Raw genomic sequence first — 19879 nt, 5'->3', positions numbered from 1 at the left:
ATATGAGTATAAAATGTGTGTCCGGATGCTTATCAATTATTTCAAATTATGTTTGAAAATATAATAAGAGAAGAGAATAAAATGTTTTAGAATAAAGAACAAAATATTTTCAAGAATATTTATTTTTTTAAATCAATCGAATATTTTCTTCTTTTGTCAAAGTAAATTAAGCAAATTTCATAGTACGTAAACTGCAGTAGAGTGTATCTTTGAAAATCCATGTCTCTCTAATTGCGCTTGTTTTAGCACGACAGAGTGGATCCACTGTTTCTGTAGCATCGTTGAACGAAAGAGAGATGACAAAATGAGATGGTATACGTTTCTCCTAGTGTCACTTAAAATACACTAATACGATGTTATCCTCCATCGTCAAGTGGATAACGCTTCACATTGACGCATTAATGAGGACGAAATTAGCGCAAGCTTCGAATTATACGTCGTTATAATTATGTTACCTCGTGGTAACAATCTCTGCGTCACTGTAACGCGTAACGAAGACGGATGTATTTATGCCCCCGGATGTAAATATACCACGTGAATGAATGTGCGGTGTTTGATAATGAATATAATAGGCGTTGAATCGATCGATCTTTTCTGACATTAATTTGCCCAATAGGGCTTATCAAAATAATTATCTGAATGATATACCTAGTGCGAATTCCTCGCTTCAAAATTATATTTTGAAAGCTGTCATATGCGATGCTATTTTACCGAAATTTCGACATTTTATTACAGTTACATTACACAAAAAGTAAATTAATAATATAGTATTTATATGTTAATTTATCATTGATTGTAACATTGATTAGTAGGTTTTCTTTACTTTTCCATTAGAGGTTTTAATATTTCCATCATATATAGGATTATATTTATCCTTTTTTCATCCCCATTTATATCATCGATTGTTTCGGTAATATTATTCGGAATTTTATTGGGCTTTTAACGTTTCACTCGTGCAATTTTTCAAGACTTTGTTTATTTATGTATTTAAATATTCACGAGACATCTTTTTTATGGTATATAAATTAGACATAAATCTCAGTAGTTTAAAAAGTGAAAATTGAATACATACATAAACAAATCAGTAACACGAAACTAAGTATTGGTACTTCTATTGGTAAGTATAATATTTTTTTCTTATATATATAATCAAGGTGATATTTATACTACATGACACTACGCACCTTATATGTTTACCATCAAGTATGCGCGCTGTTAGTCTTTGACGGTCTTTCGAACCCATAAAATTACCATTGAATGTACTTACATGCTTTTATTATTAACTGTGTGCCCGATTCGACAAATACAATAAGTTTAAATTATAAATTATTAATGAATATTCTCAACAAGATACTTATATCTATTTTTTTCGAAGCTATCAAAAACATTAATTTATACATTTGTACATTTTTACGTTTAAATGGTCTAAAATTACTCTCCCATTCTGTTTAGTTGATTGCTATTTTGTAGCTAAAATCACAATATGTTGTTCGAATCTGAGGACTAAGTAATGCGATTGCTTAAAGGTCTCTAATCGTATTAAAAAAAAATTATTATTATTTTCCTTGTGCTGCTATTACAATATTGGTCGCTAATATTATATGTAACCCATTGGCAAAAAATTTTTTCTAATTTTTACTGCTAAAATTCATCTCGTGGTCACACACAATGAGTCAAACTGAAACAGATAAAACATATATTCCTGAAAGCCATAAAAGAAAGAAATCAGCAATAAATAGAGTAGATATGTCAACTTTTTTTTCTTTTCTTTCATTCTTTTCATAAAGAGACACTGTCGAATAGCTTATTCATACATTAAACATAAACTCGGACAAAACATGCTGCGGAAATATACACATATGTTTACTTTGACTCGCTCTATCTAAATTTGATAAAAATGACAAACACATATTCGATATCTTTTTATGTAAAAACGAAAATGTGAAAAATCGTCGTCATGTACCATAAGAAAAATGTGTTAAATCATTTAAATGACATTTGCGAAGGTCAAAGAAATCTGTCATACTGAGGCATAGTTTGGCGATATAAATATATGCGTTCTGATTGAAGTAATACATGAGATTCGAAAAATGTAACGTCTAAAAATAAATATCTTTAGCGCTCTGGAATTGAGAGTAATTGAAATCAAAATTTCAACAAAGCGAATCAAATTAAATATTTATCTATTAATTTGTCAAACTTGTTATATTGATAAATTATTAAGTAAATAAAAAATCGATTATTATTGATAGAGAGATACAAAGTGACGAAACAAGAAGATTGGAAAATAATCTTGCTAAGAACAAGTAACTTCCCAGCTTCAAAAAATGGCCAGTCTTTTCTCTGCTGTAGAAGAAAATTCTTCTACGAATCGGTCTGGCTAGGATATATGGTAAATTAATTTCTTCTTTCTTTTCGTTATTTTTTTTTATGCTTTGACAGTAATATTTATGATTTCATATATTTTCGAACAGACGATGAAGCTTTAATTGTAACAAAAGATCAAATGATATACACCATAGGTAATAATAATAATAATAATAATCTATTAGAGATAGAAAAAATAAAAATACTTTACATTATGGCCGAAAAAAGTATAAACCTTATGTTATAAAAATATAAAGAAGTTTGCTTGTGGATTTTACATATTTGCTCTTCTAGAAAAAGGAAAGGTATGCCAAAAAATTATAAAGTTAAAATTATTATACAATCTGCGTTTTTATATATATTATATTTTATATAAAATCATTAATAAAATTATAGAAATAAATTTTATTATATGCAAATATAAAATTAAATACAAGATATAAAATATATTATAATTGTTACCTTTTGAAGTAAAGTATACATGTAGACAAAAAAAAGAATTTCAAAGTTAAATATACAATGATATATTTTTCTAATATCTTTATTGTACAAAGAATAGTGATTACGACACATAATTTTTTATATTCAATAAATTGACTTTGCTGACTTTGAAGAGATTTTAAAGCAGTTAATGTACCTGTTATGTATTTATCTTTATAATAACAGATGTATTTTATATTATAAATGTATAAAAAATTTCTTAAAATTTTGTATTTTTATTATTATTGCCATTGATTTTATAATGAATCGTTAATTTTATAAATTTGTCAGACATTATACATAATATCTATATTAAAATAATATAAATATGATTGAAAAAAACAATTATTTTTTATTTATAAACTTTTTTATTACTGTTCTTAGAATCAACATTTTTTGATATTCTGTATGTAAAATAAGTCAAAAAGAGTATAAATAAAATTTATAACATCGTCTTTAAAAGATACATTTATGGCTTTGTAAAGACGACCTTCTATTAAGCTATCTAAGACAATGTATAGATACATAGATGAAGAGATAGTAGATAAATCTGTTCAAAGCTAAATAAAAAAATTGAAATTTAAAAGACTTTGTAATTTGCAGTTAAACATAGCAAAATTAAAAAAGATATTGGATAAAATTCAATAAAATAAAATTGGATAAAAATATTCTACAAGATTTTAAAAAGAAAATAGGAAATACTAGTGCCTCTAGATACGATGAGTGAAAAATTCCGGTATTTTTTTAATGTCTGACATGTTCATAAAGAACCTTTTATTTTGTTTCTTATCATTCTAATACAATATTATAATCAAAAGTCATAGTCATAATTTCTTTATAGAAATACACGCGTGTTAAATAAATCTGTGAATCTTTCAAATTCAATTACAGTCATTGTTATCTTTGTTGCACTAATATAAAAAATTTATATTTTTTCGTCCCACTGTTAAAAATTGTATATAAAAAGGCTCGAAAAATTAAATAAACATATTTTAAAAACAGAAAGAATTCATATTTTTGTAATCACTTTATCATTAGCTAGATAAAGAAGTTTAAGTTTAAAATATTAACAAATCGTAAATCTATAATATCAATTCTCATACAAATATTTATTTAAAAAAAATGCTAGCTTGTTTTTTTTAATCGATATTGAGAAAGAATAATCGCATAAAGGGTAAAAATGACGAGTAAAAATGTAAATCGATTAATAATATTCATATGTAATGTATGTAGATAACACTTCTCTTCTCTAAATATATATTTATGTAATTCTTGAATCATTAAATAAAAAATGTTTATTATGTGATTGTTGAATAATTTATTAAACGTTTACATGTGATCAATGTTCCGATATGTACGAACATTATGAACGCGAATGAATGAATCAGAGTAAATTCCCGTTGTAGTCGCGGTCGATCTATCAAGCATATAAGCGATTGGAGGATTTTCTATATAAAAGTATGTACGACAATAATTCTCATAAAAGAAGAAAATGTTTTTTTAATCTTTCGCCATGCATACACTCGAAAAAATGATCTTGCAAGTTGAAGAAAAATTTTCTAGGTGTAAAAAATTCACTGAAACAGATAAATTATTAACAACGACACTGTGATACTACATATATTTTGCACTTGATCGATTTACATAAATGACAAAGACAGAATTTATATCTGTACTATTAGTGTAATTTGGACAGAAAATTTGTCCGTGATGCCCATCTTTAAGGCCTATTGTCAAGGACAATTATATTTGGCAATGGGATCTAAATTTTCTAGAGGTATTGCTAGAATATTGCTGCTATAAAACGATATTCTAACAGATACAAAAAAAAGTAGCGATAAATTTGAAGACTGAGACATAGAAAGATCTAGAAAAATCTATCTACGTTAACAAAATATTTTGTTGAGCGTACGCAACGTATCCGTTACACGGGCGTGTTATACAGGAAGGAGCACGCTTCTCGGCAACATGCTTCAGGAGGGTACGAGCCCATTCAAGATCATGTTGCATACATTACATACGCACACACGCGCACACGTATCGGCGATCGGTTACGACGCAAGCGTAGCCCAGTAATCCGTGTGCGAGTCCTACTACACCAGATTTTCCATTTGTAGGGCAGGGTCGAGGGGTGCCGAGGGGTGTGAGGACGGTCTTTATCGAGCGGCTTCTGCGCGAGCCCGCGAGCCCGCCAACGCCGACGTACACGATGCCTTAGTTTCAGGGACGGATAACCCCCTCACCCTCTCCACGTGCTGTATAATATTGCGGAACGCGCGGTAATTTCCGTCAACGCGGGTTGTCGCAAAGACAGGCACAGCCTCTTTTTCAAGAATCAAAGGGACGTATTACGGAGGAGGAATTATCGCGAATTTTACGGCAGAGGAATAAAAAATTTGAAATTCGTGAAAAAAAAAGACAGGATTATTCGAGCGAGGATCCGCACGGCCTTCATTCATCCCTGTCGATCCCCTCTGCGTTTTCATTCCCTTTTTGCCCTCATCCTCCCGTCGCGGTAAATCTATTACGAGATTTCCACCGCCATTCTCGCCCACCTCGTGGCAAATGAATTTGAACGGGCCGCAGATTCCCGCGGACGTGGTGAACGACGATAATCGCGCACGCTGGCATCTAAATGATGTCCCATCGCGTTCGTATCCTAGAGCCACTCACATCCAAGGAGCGACAAGCGAGATTAAGAGAATACTGTAAAAGAAGAGACCCGCGGGGGTCTCGGCGTGTCACAGCGGCGTCCATCCATCTGGCTACCGAGACATATGATCGGGTGATCCTGAACCAGACATCGTTGTTCATCGTCGCGATCGATCGCAGAGTGCGTCGAGTTCGAGAGGTCGCGTTTACCGAGTGTTTAGCCCCGCGACGAATCGCCGATCGTCGCGTTAGTTTCTTCTCTTCTTCCGCTGTCGCCGGAGCGTGATTCTGAGATGATCCAGAACGGATGCGAGATCCTGGCGCGCCGAACAAAACTGGCGAAAGGCGCGTTCGAGGGTTCGTAGGCTGAAGCTTTGTTCACGTGACGATAGGATCTACCCCACTATCCTGCACGTTACCCTAGCCTCTCCCTCCCTTTCTTCTTTGCCGTCGCGGTTTAGTTTCCCCCACTTTACCCCCTGCCTGTCGTCTCCTTCGCTCTCTTTGCCCATTTCTCTCACCCCTGTTCCTTGCTCACCGCGAGCGGGGTAGTTCTCGTACGACGCGCCCTTCCGTCGAATCGTTGAGGGAAAGAGAGAGAGAGAGAGAGAGAGAGAGAGAGAGAAAGAGAGAAAGAAACAAGAATGCACACGAATTGCAGTGCAATTTGCTGTAACGTTTGTGTGTGACAGACGGGGCTGAAAAGTGTAACCGAGCGATGGGATTAGAAAGGCACGATTCGTCGGTCGCCTCGGGAATTCCTTTTCGCGGCAGCGGTTGAACAGTGTGCGCGAGAACGATTCCTATTCTCGCTATATCTCCGCTTGTTTCTCCTCGAAGAGAGGAGACAGCATCCCCCCAGTGCGACCAGCTAATTAGCAATAAACGAGAGGTATCCTCCTTAGAGCAAGATATAGGTATATATCTCTTCCTTTCGTATCTTCATCGCGATATTATGTGCGCGGATGGAGTGCGGATTTTCCAGGTGCGTCTCGAATTCGGTTATTTTTCCTATCTCTATTGAAATTTCATTTATACGTGACATTTATTCGGACATTTTTGACATTTCCAAACGCGCGTTTGCTTTTACGAGGCGAGTGATAAATTGATCTTTATATGGTAGCGCTGTCTTAATTTTGAACATGAATAGTGCTTCATTTTCATCCCTATTTAATTTGTCTCGTCTCTTGGTATCGAGAGATGCATTCGTCAAACGTGCGGATTGCTGCATAATTTATGATATACTTGCTTTTAGCTTGATTACGAGTTGAATCTCGATATGTATTTATTGTATGAGAATTGATAATCGGGAATTTATAATCGATTTTTGATAGATAACAGACGAAAGGATTTTATCAATATATCCTCGGTGTACTCAATTTAATGAATTAATTTTACGCAAATTGATTTGATGTACATGAGAAAAAAAAAATTTACTGTACAAAATGTACCACACGCGTGACAGTTTTCAGATCGTTCGATATGATTGGTTTTTGTTGAATTTATCCGAACATATATATCGGATCATCGTTTTATTTTAAGAGTAGGTCAACACTCGTCGGAGCAGTGGTTTTAAAAATCCAACTGCATTTAATCTCAATAACAAATTGATAGACCTTACAATAATGACAAATAGCAATATTAATTAATATCCAAAAGGCTTAGTGATATTAAATATTTGATAAAGATTCATAAATATTCACCGAATATTTAAAGTACAACAGTGATGATATGTGTGACATAATACGGATATATTTCGACATGTCGATTACGCTACTTAAAAATAATATAATATAATATGTGTATGTATCAGTATTTTAAATATTGAAATATTTTAGTCATCGATTTTTTTAGTATTTATTTAAATTCTGAATTATTAAATCCATACAGATATTTTATTTTATTAGGAATAAAGTATGACACAATTATCTTTAGTGCGATTATCGATATAAAAAAGAGACACTGAAAAATATCTGAAAAATTAATTTATGATTATTGCTTACTAATCTTACACAAGTATTGAAAAAAAAAATATAAAAAACTTTTTCTTTGAAGCTAGAAAGACACGTATAAATAATACGGTTGCGGACAGCATTTTTTTTTTTTTTTTAAATTATATTTTAAATAATCATTTTGTGAAAATAATCCCAAGTATTTTTTAAATTTTATTTATAAGTTTATTTATTATTTTTTTAAATATATTAATATATCAACTATCAATAATATTTTATTATCTTTTATAGTAACACAAATGAATGAGCATCTAAATGAAAATTAAAGATGCATATTCGCAAAATGCAATATTAAAAAATTGATATCGCTTTGCGATTTCCAAAGACTAATTTTGATCGAATAAATCATATAAAATACGTGTTTCAACAGCGGCCATGCTGTGTGGTATTACGTGAGTAATGGCTAATTGAGAATCGCAATAATCGTGAAAATGCATTAGTCACGCAGGTTAATTATCGTTAATTGTAATAATCGTAGATAGTGATCACGTTCCGAGAGATAATGCGATAACACTTAAAACACCTTGCGTCGCTACCTTCCCGCGCGAATGACAACAAAACGATCGCGTATAAATAATAACTGTACGCTGCACAAAAAACGAAGGTCAAACACGACGTGACAGTTTATTATTTTTAAGAATTATAATTACTATACGTATGTTAAGATTTTTCCAAAAAATTATTTTCAAAAATTTTATTCTTTGCGAGTAACCAATTTAAAACTAGGATAGGATTTTAATAACAATTAATATTCAGAAATATTTTAATATCAAATTGATGTTATGAAATTATATTATTAAAAAAATCATACTATATTAAATTATTTTACTATAATATGTTTTACTGTAATGTCCCAGCATTTCGCATTGATATAAAAAACAATCTTTATAAAAATTTCATATTTTTAATATCTATTTGTAGTACATTTGAGAAATAGAGAAAGAGCAATTAATTAACAATTAATTCTGTTAAATTTGCTTTATACGATTTTATTTTATTCGAAAATGGGGGTGCTAGTGTGATATTAAACGACACTTTTCCTCCATTTTTAAATATAATTTATTTGCTAATTGATAGAAGAAAAATAAATTAGAGCTATAAATTAGCATCAATTATACAATCCGGATCTGATTTCTCGTGATAAAAACAATATCAGGTTAACGGAGCCATTTCGCTCGTCGGATAAAATTGGAACGCAAGCTCTCAAGTGTACCGTGATCATGTTTTGCTGTCAGATAAAGCAAAATACGTTGCGCTGATATCGTGCCAATATATCGAAGGCTAAAATTTACATAAACGCGTACAGTCTTGCGCTACCATATTCGCGAGTCTGCAACAAAAACATATCTATTTCTATGAATAGAAATGTAAAAGTTTCGAATTGTGGATGCGCTATTTTTCTGGCTAGGAGTAGCGATTCGTGTCCTTGACAACGTCATAGCTTACACACAGTCACGAAATTTTGTCGCAGAAATTGATTTTACACTCTGTATAAGGTGCTTTAAATCAATCGCGCTTTCTCTTAACTGCGAATTCTTTCACTAATTTTACATCATTCTTTTCCTATTCACGCAGTGACATTTTTTAATAATTTCTTACTTTTCAATAATTCAATAATTTGAATCAAAATGTTGTTACAAAGGAATGTTGATTTGAAATTGTCTGATTCTTGTAAAATTTATTATATGCGTTTAACATCACACATTATAATTATCTTTGACGTTTAAAAAAGTTTCTCATTTTTAATTGTTTAATTAAAAATTTAAAAATTAATGTTTCCATGTATTTACATAAAAATTTAATAATTGAAAAAAATGCAAATCAATATTATATTTATACATATATTTGTTTTGTTGAAAAAAAAATACATTTTTTATTATTTACGTAATCTAAATTATTTTATATACGCTTTATATAGCTAAGTAATTGCAAGAGAGCGAAAATGATGTAGATATATAATAAAGGATTTTATATTTTAATATGACATCTAGTATCTCTGCATTCGCTGTAGAGAGATATATTTCAAGACACGCGATTCACTAATTCTTTTCGTTTTTCACGAGTATTAAAAAATTGAAACATGCAATTAAATAATGCAAACAGGTGTACTTTGTAAACATTACAAACCATTAAATGAATATAAAATTCATTCAAACACAATTAATACGTTCGACTGTAATCTGTTAACAAAGTAGGTTAACGTACGGTAAGGTAACCGAGTCCTTATAATTTATTTTATTGATTTTTAAATAATCGATAAACCGCGCGTTCTTTAAACTCATTGTCAGAGATTGCATTCGTTTTGTAAATTAATTATTTTCCCTTCGCTGGAATTTATTGCCACTCGTAATGCACTTTTTTTTTTCACGACGATTTGCTACATCTATCCTGCGGGGATGCAATTGTCGTCAAGGTAATAATTAAAGAGTGACGTCGAGATATTTTTGAAACATTTAAATCGGTTAAATCGGCAATTTTGAGGGCGGTTACTGGATCGTATACATGCAACACATGCACCTAGGACGATGACGACAATTTATCAATAACTTGTCCCACTTTCTCGAAAGAACAAGCGCGCGTTTCCTCTTTCGAGCGAGGCAATTGTGCCAGGTATCGCTAATCGATATCCAAGACAAATTCCTTCTATTCCTTCTATTTACGCGGCCCCTTCTATTTTTCTCGTCTTTCTATAACCGAGAATTTTCTTTCTCTCACAGGACCGATGCGAATCACGATTGTGGGTGACCTCCCAAAGAAAGATGGTTTTGTTTGTCGCGACGTATTGTTCTATCCGAAGCTCGCCTAAAACATTGTCTATTTTCTTCCGCCCGCCCAAAAGAATTTATGTATAAATGGAATCTCCCCCGTTGGGGCGGCTACATCAGAGTGCAATAAAAATATATCTGCGGATAAACATCCGCGAATATAAATGTTCTCTCGCAAGTCGAGCATCAGGACGCGTCGGTTGTTGTCTTCAAGAAAGAGGCGCGATCACAAGAGCGAGACAAAAATACAGAATAATTCCACATTCGACGCTTGTTATCGCAAACAGTAATAAATTGCTAATTGTGTAATCTGTATACTACAGTACAATAAATTATCGAGATAACAAACGAAGAAAGAGAGAGAGAGAGAGAGAGAAAGACAGAAAGAGATCAAGAGTCACGTGGTCCGTCGTCGATGATAAGAATACGCGGCGGCTTAATGGAGTCTCGCTTCTACACATCGAGGATGATGCTTGACGAACAATACTGCCTTGCCGACGAGGATCGAATCGGATCGTCGAGAAATAAGCTCAAGAGATTAAAAATGATGGCGAGCGGACAAAGACTTGTGCACGACTCGCGCTTTTAAATCAGTAATATCAAACACGCGCTCGTCGTCGCGCCAACATCATGGGGAATGGCATGAACAAGGTGAGAAATTGCAAATTTTCATTCTCAAAAATCTATATATTTTATCATTTTGTCATTTAGGTAATAGAATATAATCATTTAAATAATAAAAGATCAAATGATATGATTGGATTATATGATAAAATTATGCTAGATTGTTCCATTTTTTCACGTACTACCTACTCCTCAACAACAGATTCTTTGACTTATTCAAAGTCGATTTTTAATTACTGAAAAAATTTAGAAAAGCAATTATTCACTGCAACTCTATTCAACTTTTAAAATATATAACACTACATTTTCATTTAAAATTTTATCAAAGTAAACTGCGCTATAATTAGCTAAAAGTGTAATTTTGTCACCTATGCACATTAACACACACACACACACACACACACACACATATTTGAAATATTTATGAATTTACTTGATTTATCAATCACGCGCGCGTAATTCAAAAAGTGATGATGTTTCCACAAGTATGCTTATTAAAAATTAATAAAAACGACAAATGGGACGTACTCTGTATAAATTTTCAATTTTTGGCCCTTTATATAGAGACTATAATGAAAGCCTAATAACGGCATCGAATAAATTACACAAAGGTACATTGTGCAAACGTAAATTAAATACCAAACGTTTTGCTCCCACTTTATACCGCTTTCAAGCTCCCTTTTTAATAAACGCAAACAACAGATTTAAAATAAAACATTTCATATTTAATTTGAATCTGTTTGGCAACTTTTGTATAATTGATTTGATAAGATTATAAAGGGTGTTTATATATATATATATATTGTTTATATAATTTGCAAAAGATTTTAGAGGCATTTGAGATTATCTAATTGTAAGAAAAAAATTGGACCAAAATTTATTCGTTTTATGCAAATTACGATTTATAGTTTCAAAAAATTGAAAAATTTTTTTTTTTTTTTTATTTAAAATTACCTCTCTCTCTCTCTCTCTCTCTCTTTCTCTCTCTCTTATTCTCACTCTCGAGTTATTTAAATAGATCATATATATATTTTTTTTTTCATAATATTGTAAAGAATATCAATATTATTTAAACAACTCAAAATATTTGTTATAAAAAAAATACTTTCTCTGTAATTTTTTTCAATTTATCGCCTTTAAAAACGTGCGAATCGTTACAATTAACACCCTGTATATACAATATCTTTATAATTTAAGCTCCTATTAGCATTTCCTTTTTCTGTTGATTGAATATTCAAGAGCCTTTACTATTATTTATTCCCATTATCTCTTGGCAATTTCTTTTTAATTAAAAAAACTCGACAGAAATATCAAATTGATGTTTAAATGAAAATGTCTTGTCTTAATAAATTTAATGATTTTTCTGCAAAGGACGAAATAAAACAAGACATCAAACAGTTTGATGGAAATGTATGTCGGTTTAATTTAAAATTTTTTTTTCATAAAACAGCAAAAATAATTCTACTTAAACTACTTTAAAATCAATCTATCTTATAACAAATTAATTAACCATAAATATCATACGCTTTATTTTTATTTGCTTCGAGTTTAAAGAGCTTAATTATTCGATAACGATCAATGATTCTACGACAAGAATATCTTGTTTTTTTTTTTTTTTTTGCCGCAAACGTGAAGAGATCTTTATAACGCGACAATTTTATTTTGATTTGCCGCCAATATTACCTGACGATTTGTTTAAATTGCATATTAATATAACGACTTACTTATATTGCCGTAATCTCACGCTTACGGCCGATAATACACTCGATAACGATAAACTTTTATGTAGCAGCAACGCGCGCATGTAGGACGGAAGCAAAAAGACAGAATGAAAGAGACGAAACTAAAATTGCGGTGAAAAACTTTAGCTATACTAATCCTAATTGTAAAATACGATACATTTTGCACGTCGTTAAATGAATAATCAATTCCGCTCGTGTATTCTCATTAACATATTTTTTTCTCGAACAATGTTATCGATTTAATTAATTCTACCTACTTTGTTTTTCTACGTAAATTGTCTACAGGACATAAAAACTTTGGCAATTTATTAGTCATTTGAAATAGAAAGTATCACCTGGGCATCAATTTTAAATTACACAATCTCCCACGAGAAATTAAAATTTTATAAATAGTGTAATATAAAAATTTAATATATACATCAAGCTATATTTTTGCAAGAAAAACTAAACGTAATGTTATTAGTTTATTTATAATCGTCCCCAAATTTTACTCGACATATTTCTTTACAAAGTTTAAAATTATTATTAAACGGAATCTTTATAGCTTTTTTCTTTTTGAATTGTTTCGCTGAATAATAACTCAAAGTTTCTTATTAAAATCATCTTGTAAATACGATATATATATATATATATCGATGTATATCAAAGCAATATTATACATCACGCTCGTACGATTCGTGATTATTTTGTCGTAATCCATCTTACAGTCCTAATCGATGCGATGAGCTAGAGGTCCACGTCCTCTACGATGATAAACTCCGACAATCTTTGCGAGGCACTCAGCCTTTCGAAAGCAGATGGAAAAAAGATCATCTCCGAGTACATCGATAACGTTCTTTTTTCTTTTTCCTTCTTTTACAATTTCTGGGTTTCACATTTTCCTCTTACATTTCTTACGGAAGGGATTTGGCTGGTGATTTTTTCCACGGGGCGTATCGTCAACAACTTTTACGGCGTCGGTAGTTGTAACCGTGATATCTAGAAAGCGTTGTGTTGTTGAAGATTTCGTCGTTAATTTCGGGAGCGTAGGATTTCGAGTACTCGTGGGAAGAAGATTCGTGACGACGTCGACGAAAGTGGACGGGTTTTTTACGACACGAGACGATTCTATCAAACTGCTCGATTCTTCGGCGATCCTTCCGTCATCCGCGAGAGAGAGAGAGAGAGAGTTTCACTCTCCTCCGATTTTTCTTCCAACGTCCTTCTTCCGACAACTAGATTTTTCCTTCCTCGTTTACGACGCGACGAAGCATGCTTTAAAACGAAACGATCGACAGTATTCTCGCTATCGTCCGTCCTCGACCGACTCGGAGATATCGGGAAGGACAGTGCGGACGATCCCGAGATACTCCTCGAGAGACCGCTCAAGGAGGCTGTGAGGAAGGGTCTTGACGTCGATGATGGATGACGAGTGAATCTATGCGACGATATCTCGTGGAGGGATCGATGCCCCGACGGCGACGCGGCGATTGACGTTTGTACGCCATCGTGAATCGCGCAAACACACCAGGAGACCACGAGCGATCAAAATCGCATATTCCGTCGTCGACGACGCGATAGAAGCAAGTTGGGTGTTTACTATCACTCGTTTGGCTTTCCGAGAGTACAATCGCGCCCTCCTTTTTCTTCTCGTTCGCGAGATGGATCGATCACGAGAGACGGTCCAGCCCCGAGCTGGCTCTCCTCGTTTCTTCTCATCTTAAATGGACGGGCGAGGGGCGCGCAGAGGAGTTCGAATGAAATTAAATCGCGAGGACTGAGACTAACGACCGGCGTGTCGCCAGAGAATGGATATTCTCGAGGTTACGATAATTAAAATAAACGTCATATACACGCGGACCATTAAAGAGATTGTGTTTCTCACAATGTGTCTTGATTTGTTCGCGTCTCCCGATCGTTGAAGTAATTTATATTTTATTTAACGCGCGAGAAGAAGGAAAAACGCTCTCTTGACGCTTCGGAAACCTTCATTAAAGACTGAATCAATATTGGTTAAAAGAATGGTTGAATGAAAAAACGGCATTTAAGTTAATGTATGCAGTCTCTCCTCTCCTTTCCTCTTCTCAGTCTCGCTTAAACGCTACCTTTTTCATCAAGATTCAATATTTGTCAAACGGTAAGTTAATCTAAGATTGCGACGCTAGTCGCGGGGGTTTCGCGAATTCATTTCGTGGGTTTGCGTTTCTCTCACCGACTGGCCTGGATTTTCCTCGTCGTCTAATCGTACATAATCCTTCGCCAAATAAACGCCCAAGGGGCACGTCATTTTAAGTGAGAGCCGCGGTGAAACGAACGAGGAGATTATCACGACGTTTCTCCACTCGTATTTTCCAAATCCGAGTTTTCACACAAGCGCGACATTTTATACCGTGTATCTTAATTACTTGCAGTAATTATTAATTATTAATTATCTTTCTATCAAATGGTAAATGGAATATGAATTGAAGGGTCACGTTTTATAAAATGCGTCATCCTGGTAATATCTCTCATTACCGCATAACGCGTTTATTATGTTGGCAGGTACTTCCTGGTCTTTACGTAGGTAATTATCAGGACAGCAAGGATGCCGATCAATTGGAGCGTTTCGAGATCACGCACATTCTGGCCATTCACGACACAGCCCGTCGTCTGCATTCCGTAAGTAATTACTAGAAAAGAAATATAATGCGGGAAATGTGAAAGCATCTTACCTACTTCGGACCAAGTTTTACAACGGCGATTGGCAAAACGATTTCAATTAAATCCATCACGCTAAAGATTTGAATTATAATTAAAGAGAAAATGAAAAGGGTCACTTGTATTACCCCCGGCGAGGGAAAACAATTTCAGCAAGCTTTTAATTTTCTCGGGAAATTATCTATTTATTATATTTATTATATATAATGTTTCAAAATGTCTCTGAATATATTCGTCCTTCTCTCTCTCTCTTTCAATTTTTTTTACTTCTCTTCTATTTTCCCTGTCATTTTTCTTATTCTTTCATTTTTAATCTTCTTCGTTCAATTTAAAATTCAATACAATTTTTAATTCTTCAATCAATTTTTTTGTCTGAATAAATTTATATTTATTATATTCATGCCTCTCTCAATTTTTCTTTTTTAACTTCTTTTCCATTTCCCTCGTCATCTTTCTTAATGTAACGCTTAAATTACGATCGGTATATATTTTCCTCCGAACGTCTATGAAATTTTACAATAAAATTTATAAAACTTGTCTGATGCAATTTGTTTTTCTTACCCATCAAAATTATCAGCAGCTTTATAATACCAACCAAATTTCCTTCGTCATTATACAATAGCAATCCTCACTTGACATTTGATTTGCAATAAAAGTCAAGATATAAATAGCGCGAGGAAAACTTGAATTGTATCGATAACAAGATCAGCTGAACAATAAGAAAATATAAACAAAATTTATCCATTTGAAATGGATCGATTAGTCATTAGGTATATACCTGCTTGGTTCGAAATAGGACTACGGCAAAGATATGGCTAATACTTGAATCAAATCTCCATTGCATTTCAGGATAAACACTACCTATGCATCTTGGCCGCCGACAGTCCCGATCAGAATTTGTCGCAATACTTTTCTTTGTGCAACGACTTTATTCATTCTGCCCGTCTTCGCGGCGGAAACGTTCTCATCCATTGGTAGATATAGATATACGTTACATTTATGATACAAAATGTTACAAAATTACCAGATGCTCTCTTCGCTATAGATTTTTCAGTCGAAAAATATTTATCATTTATAAATTATAGATAAATAAAAAAAATGATTAATAAAATTTAATTATTAAATAAAATTAAATTAATAAAATAAATTATAGATATATAAATAATAATATATTATAACAATGAAAAAAAACAGAGATGAGAGAGAAAAAGGATTACATATGACAAGAGTATATTTATTTATTAATAAAGTGTTTGGTAGGAGAGAAGACTCTTTTAATATGAAAATGATTATAATAGATATATTGTACAATGTCAAACAGTTTTAAAATGAAATATTAATATATGGAGGGCGTAATAAAATATTTAAATTTTTTTTTAAAAGATAATTTTAGATTAGATAAAAAGAAACTGGAATAAAATAATAGAAACATCTGTTAGTTTTTGAGAACATTGAGTGTCGACAAAATTACGATTCATAGAAATAAAGAAATATGAATTTTTGTGAATAAAAATCATCTTTTTTCAGTCTGGCAGGAATGTCAAGAAGCGTGACGGTAGCGGTAGCCTACATCATGAGCATCTCCAATCTGTCCTGGAAAGAAGCGCTCAAAGTAGTCAGGGTTGGTCGTTCTATTGCGAATCCGAATGTCGGTTTTCAACAGCAGCTCAAGGACTTTGAATCCAGTCGTTTACAAGATGTAAATGATAACCGAGATAATCATCACTTTTCTTTGTACTTTTTCTTTCTTTGCGGAACGTAATGCTAAGCTTCTATCTTTTTGCTTTTTTTTTTTTCTTTTTTTTTAATATATATTGTATATTTTAATTTTCATAAAAGTTGTTATAGCTGATAAAATATCAAATTATGAAAGAGAATGACAAAATTTTACTACATAATGACATTTTAACGTAGGAGCGTCGCAGGTTAAAGGAACGATTCCCCAGTCTCGCTCTCGCCGAGTCAGACGCCGAGACTTGCAGAGTCACCTTGAGAAATTACGAAACCCTGGCCCTAGCGAAAGAGGTGTGCGAGGGCAAATGCGCCATGGGACGCACTTGTCCGACTGGTCTTTGTCGTCAAGCTACTAAAAGGTAATTGCGTTGAAATCCTCGGCTATAAAGGTCAATTTGGCTTTGACTGAAATTCAATTGTATTGGAATAAAAGTCTTTGTCCAAGAAGTTATATCGGATACGCTAAAAAAAAAAAAAAGTAAGGTCGAATAAAGAGAGGAAATGACGGAGATCCTTGAGTAAAGTACGGTATATTGGTATCCTAGATAAAATATCTAATTATGTATTATCTTCCACGCATAAATTAATTGTTTCCTTATTTGTGAAATGGAATGATATTTGCATATCAAAAATCGCTTGTTGAAATACAATAATTGGAATAATAATTGTTAGAGTGTCAAGTGTTTTCTCTCTCCCACGCGAGCGCACATCTTGACGTGGTACATATATTTATAATTTCGAATTTATTTTATTTTACGCCGGGCAATCTCCCCTGCTGTATCGTTACTAACGGACTCTCCTATTTTATAATTATCACAACTAATTGCAGAACCATAAGAAGAAAATCATCTACCAGCAGCCTCGGAAGCGTATCGTCCGGTCGGACACCCCCGCAGACCCCACGAATGTTACCATCTGCGCCACCCTCGCCGGCCATGCAGAGATCAACGAGCGTTATGTCTACCTCAAGACCAAGGAGCGGTCCTGCAGGATTGCATTCTTACACCGGAGGTTCCGCTCCGCCTTCCAGGTAAATCGGTCTTGGGAAAAAAAATGTTCCGCTCGCGTCTTCTTTCTAATATCTAATTGAAATTATTTTATCGAAACTATTTGACATTAAAACTATATATTTACACTCCTTCAAGTAGCCATATATAATTTCCTTTCGATTCGAATAAAGCTTGAATTGTTGACGATTTGGTTTGATGAGCCGAGATGACGTTTTGACGATTAAGATGTTGAAAGACGATAAATTGATGCACGCAGAGCTGTGTCGAGGGTGGACCTCTCGGCGGCGGTCGCTTGCAGCAGCAGCAACGCCAATCTCTCCGCCGTGGGCAGGTCAAGCGTATTCTCTAGCAGTAATTGGCGATTGACCGCCGGTTCTGCGCCAAACACGCCGCGACCGACGCCGCCGGTCTCGCCGCAACGTTGGCCGCGACGACTCTCGAATCGACAGACGCCGCAGCTGCCGCAGGTACCACCGGAATCGCATCCCTCGACGATGACGTAACATCGGGAGAAGCTCGGTTCGCTCTCGAGCTTGATGGAATAAGAAACCCGATGGATGATTGTGGCGGACCGTTCTCCAGAATAGATCCCGTTGACAACCCCTTGCGCTCTTCATTCGGCGGGAAAAAACAATTATTTATTCATTCATTATATATGCGTACAGTCTTGATTCGAGGACGTCCTCGAATTGAGGAGAATAATGGTAATAGGAAATATAGTACTTGCGACAAAGATGTATCAATTCTACAGGGTGTCCGGTAATTACCGCCCCGCCTCTCTACGGTTGATGGAGCGAGTCAAACTGAACATAAAAAAGTCCTCTACCATTTTGCGATTTTCGCAATAATTATTAAAATATTATTATAATTAAAAAGGCTAGGCATATGCCGAGTGCTATATACGGCGCGCGCTCGTACGCTGAGCCTTTTTAATTAATATTTTAATAATAGTTATTGCGCAAATCGCAAAATGATAGAGGACTTTTTTATGTTCAGTTTGACCTGCTCTATCTGGCCTAGAGAGGTGGGGCGGTAATTACCGGACACCCTGTATATGAAGATGTGCCTGCTAATGTCTCGCATTTCGGGACGCACAATTCAGTCTAGCATCTGTTTGAATGAAATTTTTAGAGGTAAATAAATGATTGGGCGGGCGAGATGTGATAGAACCGTCGGCATGATTCGAATTATTTGATCGTGCCAACGACAGAAACGTTGACACATCAAAACGCGCATATCGCATATAATGCTGGTATAATAATTGTTGGTGAATTGTTAACACGTACAAATTGTTATACAATTGTTGTATCGGGAGCGAGAGAAAGTGCTTTTATCGAGGATGAAAGGAGGAACGGGAGGGGAGACTCTCTCCGTATATATACATATATACATATATACATACATATACACGGTTCGAGCACCGTCTCGTGTGTTTTATCATAAATACGTAAGCGAAGTTGATTTTACGGTAGGAAATATTCATCTTGATCGGAGAAATGGTGAAAAATGACATTTCTATCGCTGACAATCTGTCACTTTTAGACGTAATACGGAGCGTTGAGTTTGTGCAGTCGCAGTAATAAATTGGAAAGATTGACACATTCGGAACGTGAAATTAATCCTTTGGGGCTTTATCGGTTACGGCGATAATTGCTTGCAATTAAGTGTGGCGCAGGTTATCTTGCGCTTTTACGACGCCGTTCAATCGCGCTAATAACGGCGCTTGTTAACGTTACCTGCGTGCTGCAATAATGCCTCCCACGAAGATAACGCGGCAATCCGTTACCGACTAATTAATCGATTATGAAAAAGTATAC

General features: G+C 34.0%; 1 protein-coding gene across 5 annotated transcripts; it reads left to right on the top strand.

Moving 5' to 3' along the window:
- The first annotated feature begins 5194 nt into the window (after window positions 1–5194).
- LOC140670921 (uncharacterized) lies at window positions 5195–19521 on the top strand. 5 transcript variants are annotated; one of them, XM_072901793.1, is made up of 8 exons: window positions 5195–5856; window positions 10229–10927; window positions 15163–15279; window positions 16168–16292; window positions 16846–17017; window positions 17233–17411; window positions 17882–18082; window positions 18319–19521. In XM_072901793.1, exons 2-8 carry the CDS (start codon window positions 10907–10909, stop codon window positions 18563–18565), a joined length of 1062 nt encoding a protein of 353 aa, XP_072757894.1. In that variant the 5' UTR covers window positions 5195–5856; window positions 10229–10906; the 3' UTR covers window positions 18566–19521. The 5 variants fall into 5 exon arrangements, with proteins under 5 accessions (XP_072757894.1, XP_072757895.1, XP_072757893.1 ...); XM_072901794.1 differs by lacking the exon at window positions 5195–5856 and adding an exon at window positions 6020–6391; XM_072901792.1 differs by lacking the exon at window positions 5195–5856 and adding an exon at window positions 6020–6416.
- Window positions 19522–19879: the final 358 nt, after the last annotated feature.

This window comes from Anoplolepis gracilipes, chromosome 11, assembly GCF_047496725.1.
Source record: "Anoplolepis gracilipes chromosome 11, ASM4749672v1, whole genome shotgun sequence".
NCBI classification, from domain to species: domain Eukaryota; kingdom Metazoa; phylum Arthropoda; class Insecta; order Hymenoptera; family Formicidae; genus Anoplolepis; species Anoplolepis gracilipes.
Note: the sequence above shows the minus strand (reverse complement) of the source record. Positions and strands in the feature narration are given on the sequence as shown.

What these genes read in the sequence shown, in the direction of transcription:
- LOC140670921 (XM_072901793.1), top strand. Translation starts at nt 10,907, where the DNA reads ATGGGGAATGGCATGAACAAG. An exon ending in TGGGGAATGGCATGAACAAG is followed by an intron (nt 10,928 to 15,162) that starts GTGAGAAATTGC and finishes TTATGTTGGCAG; the next exon opens with GTACTTCCTGGTCTTTACGT. An exon ending in TGTCGTCAAGCTACTAAAAG is followed by an intron (nt 17,412 to 17,881) that starts GTAATTGCGTTG and finishes AACTAATTGCAG; the next exon opens with AACCATAAGAAGAAAATCAT.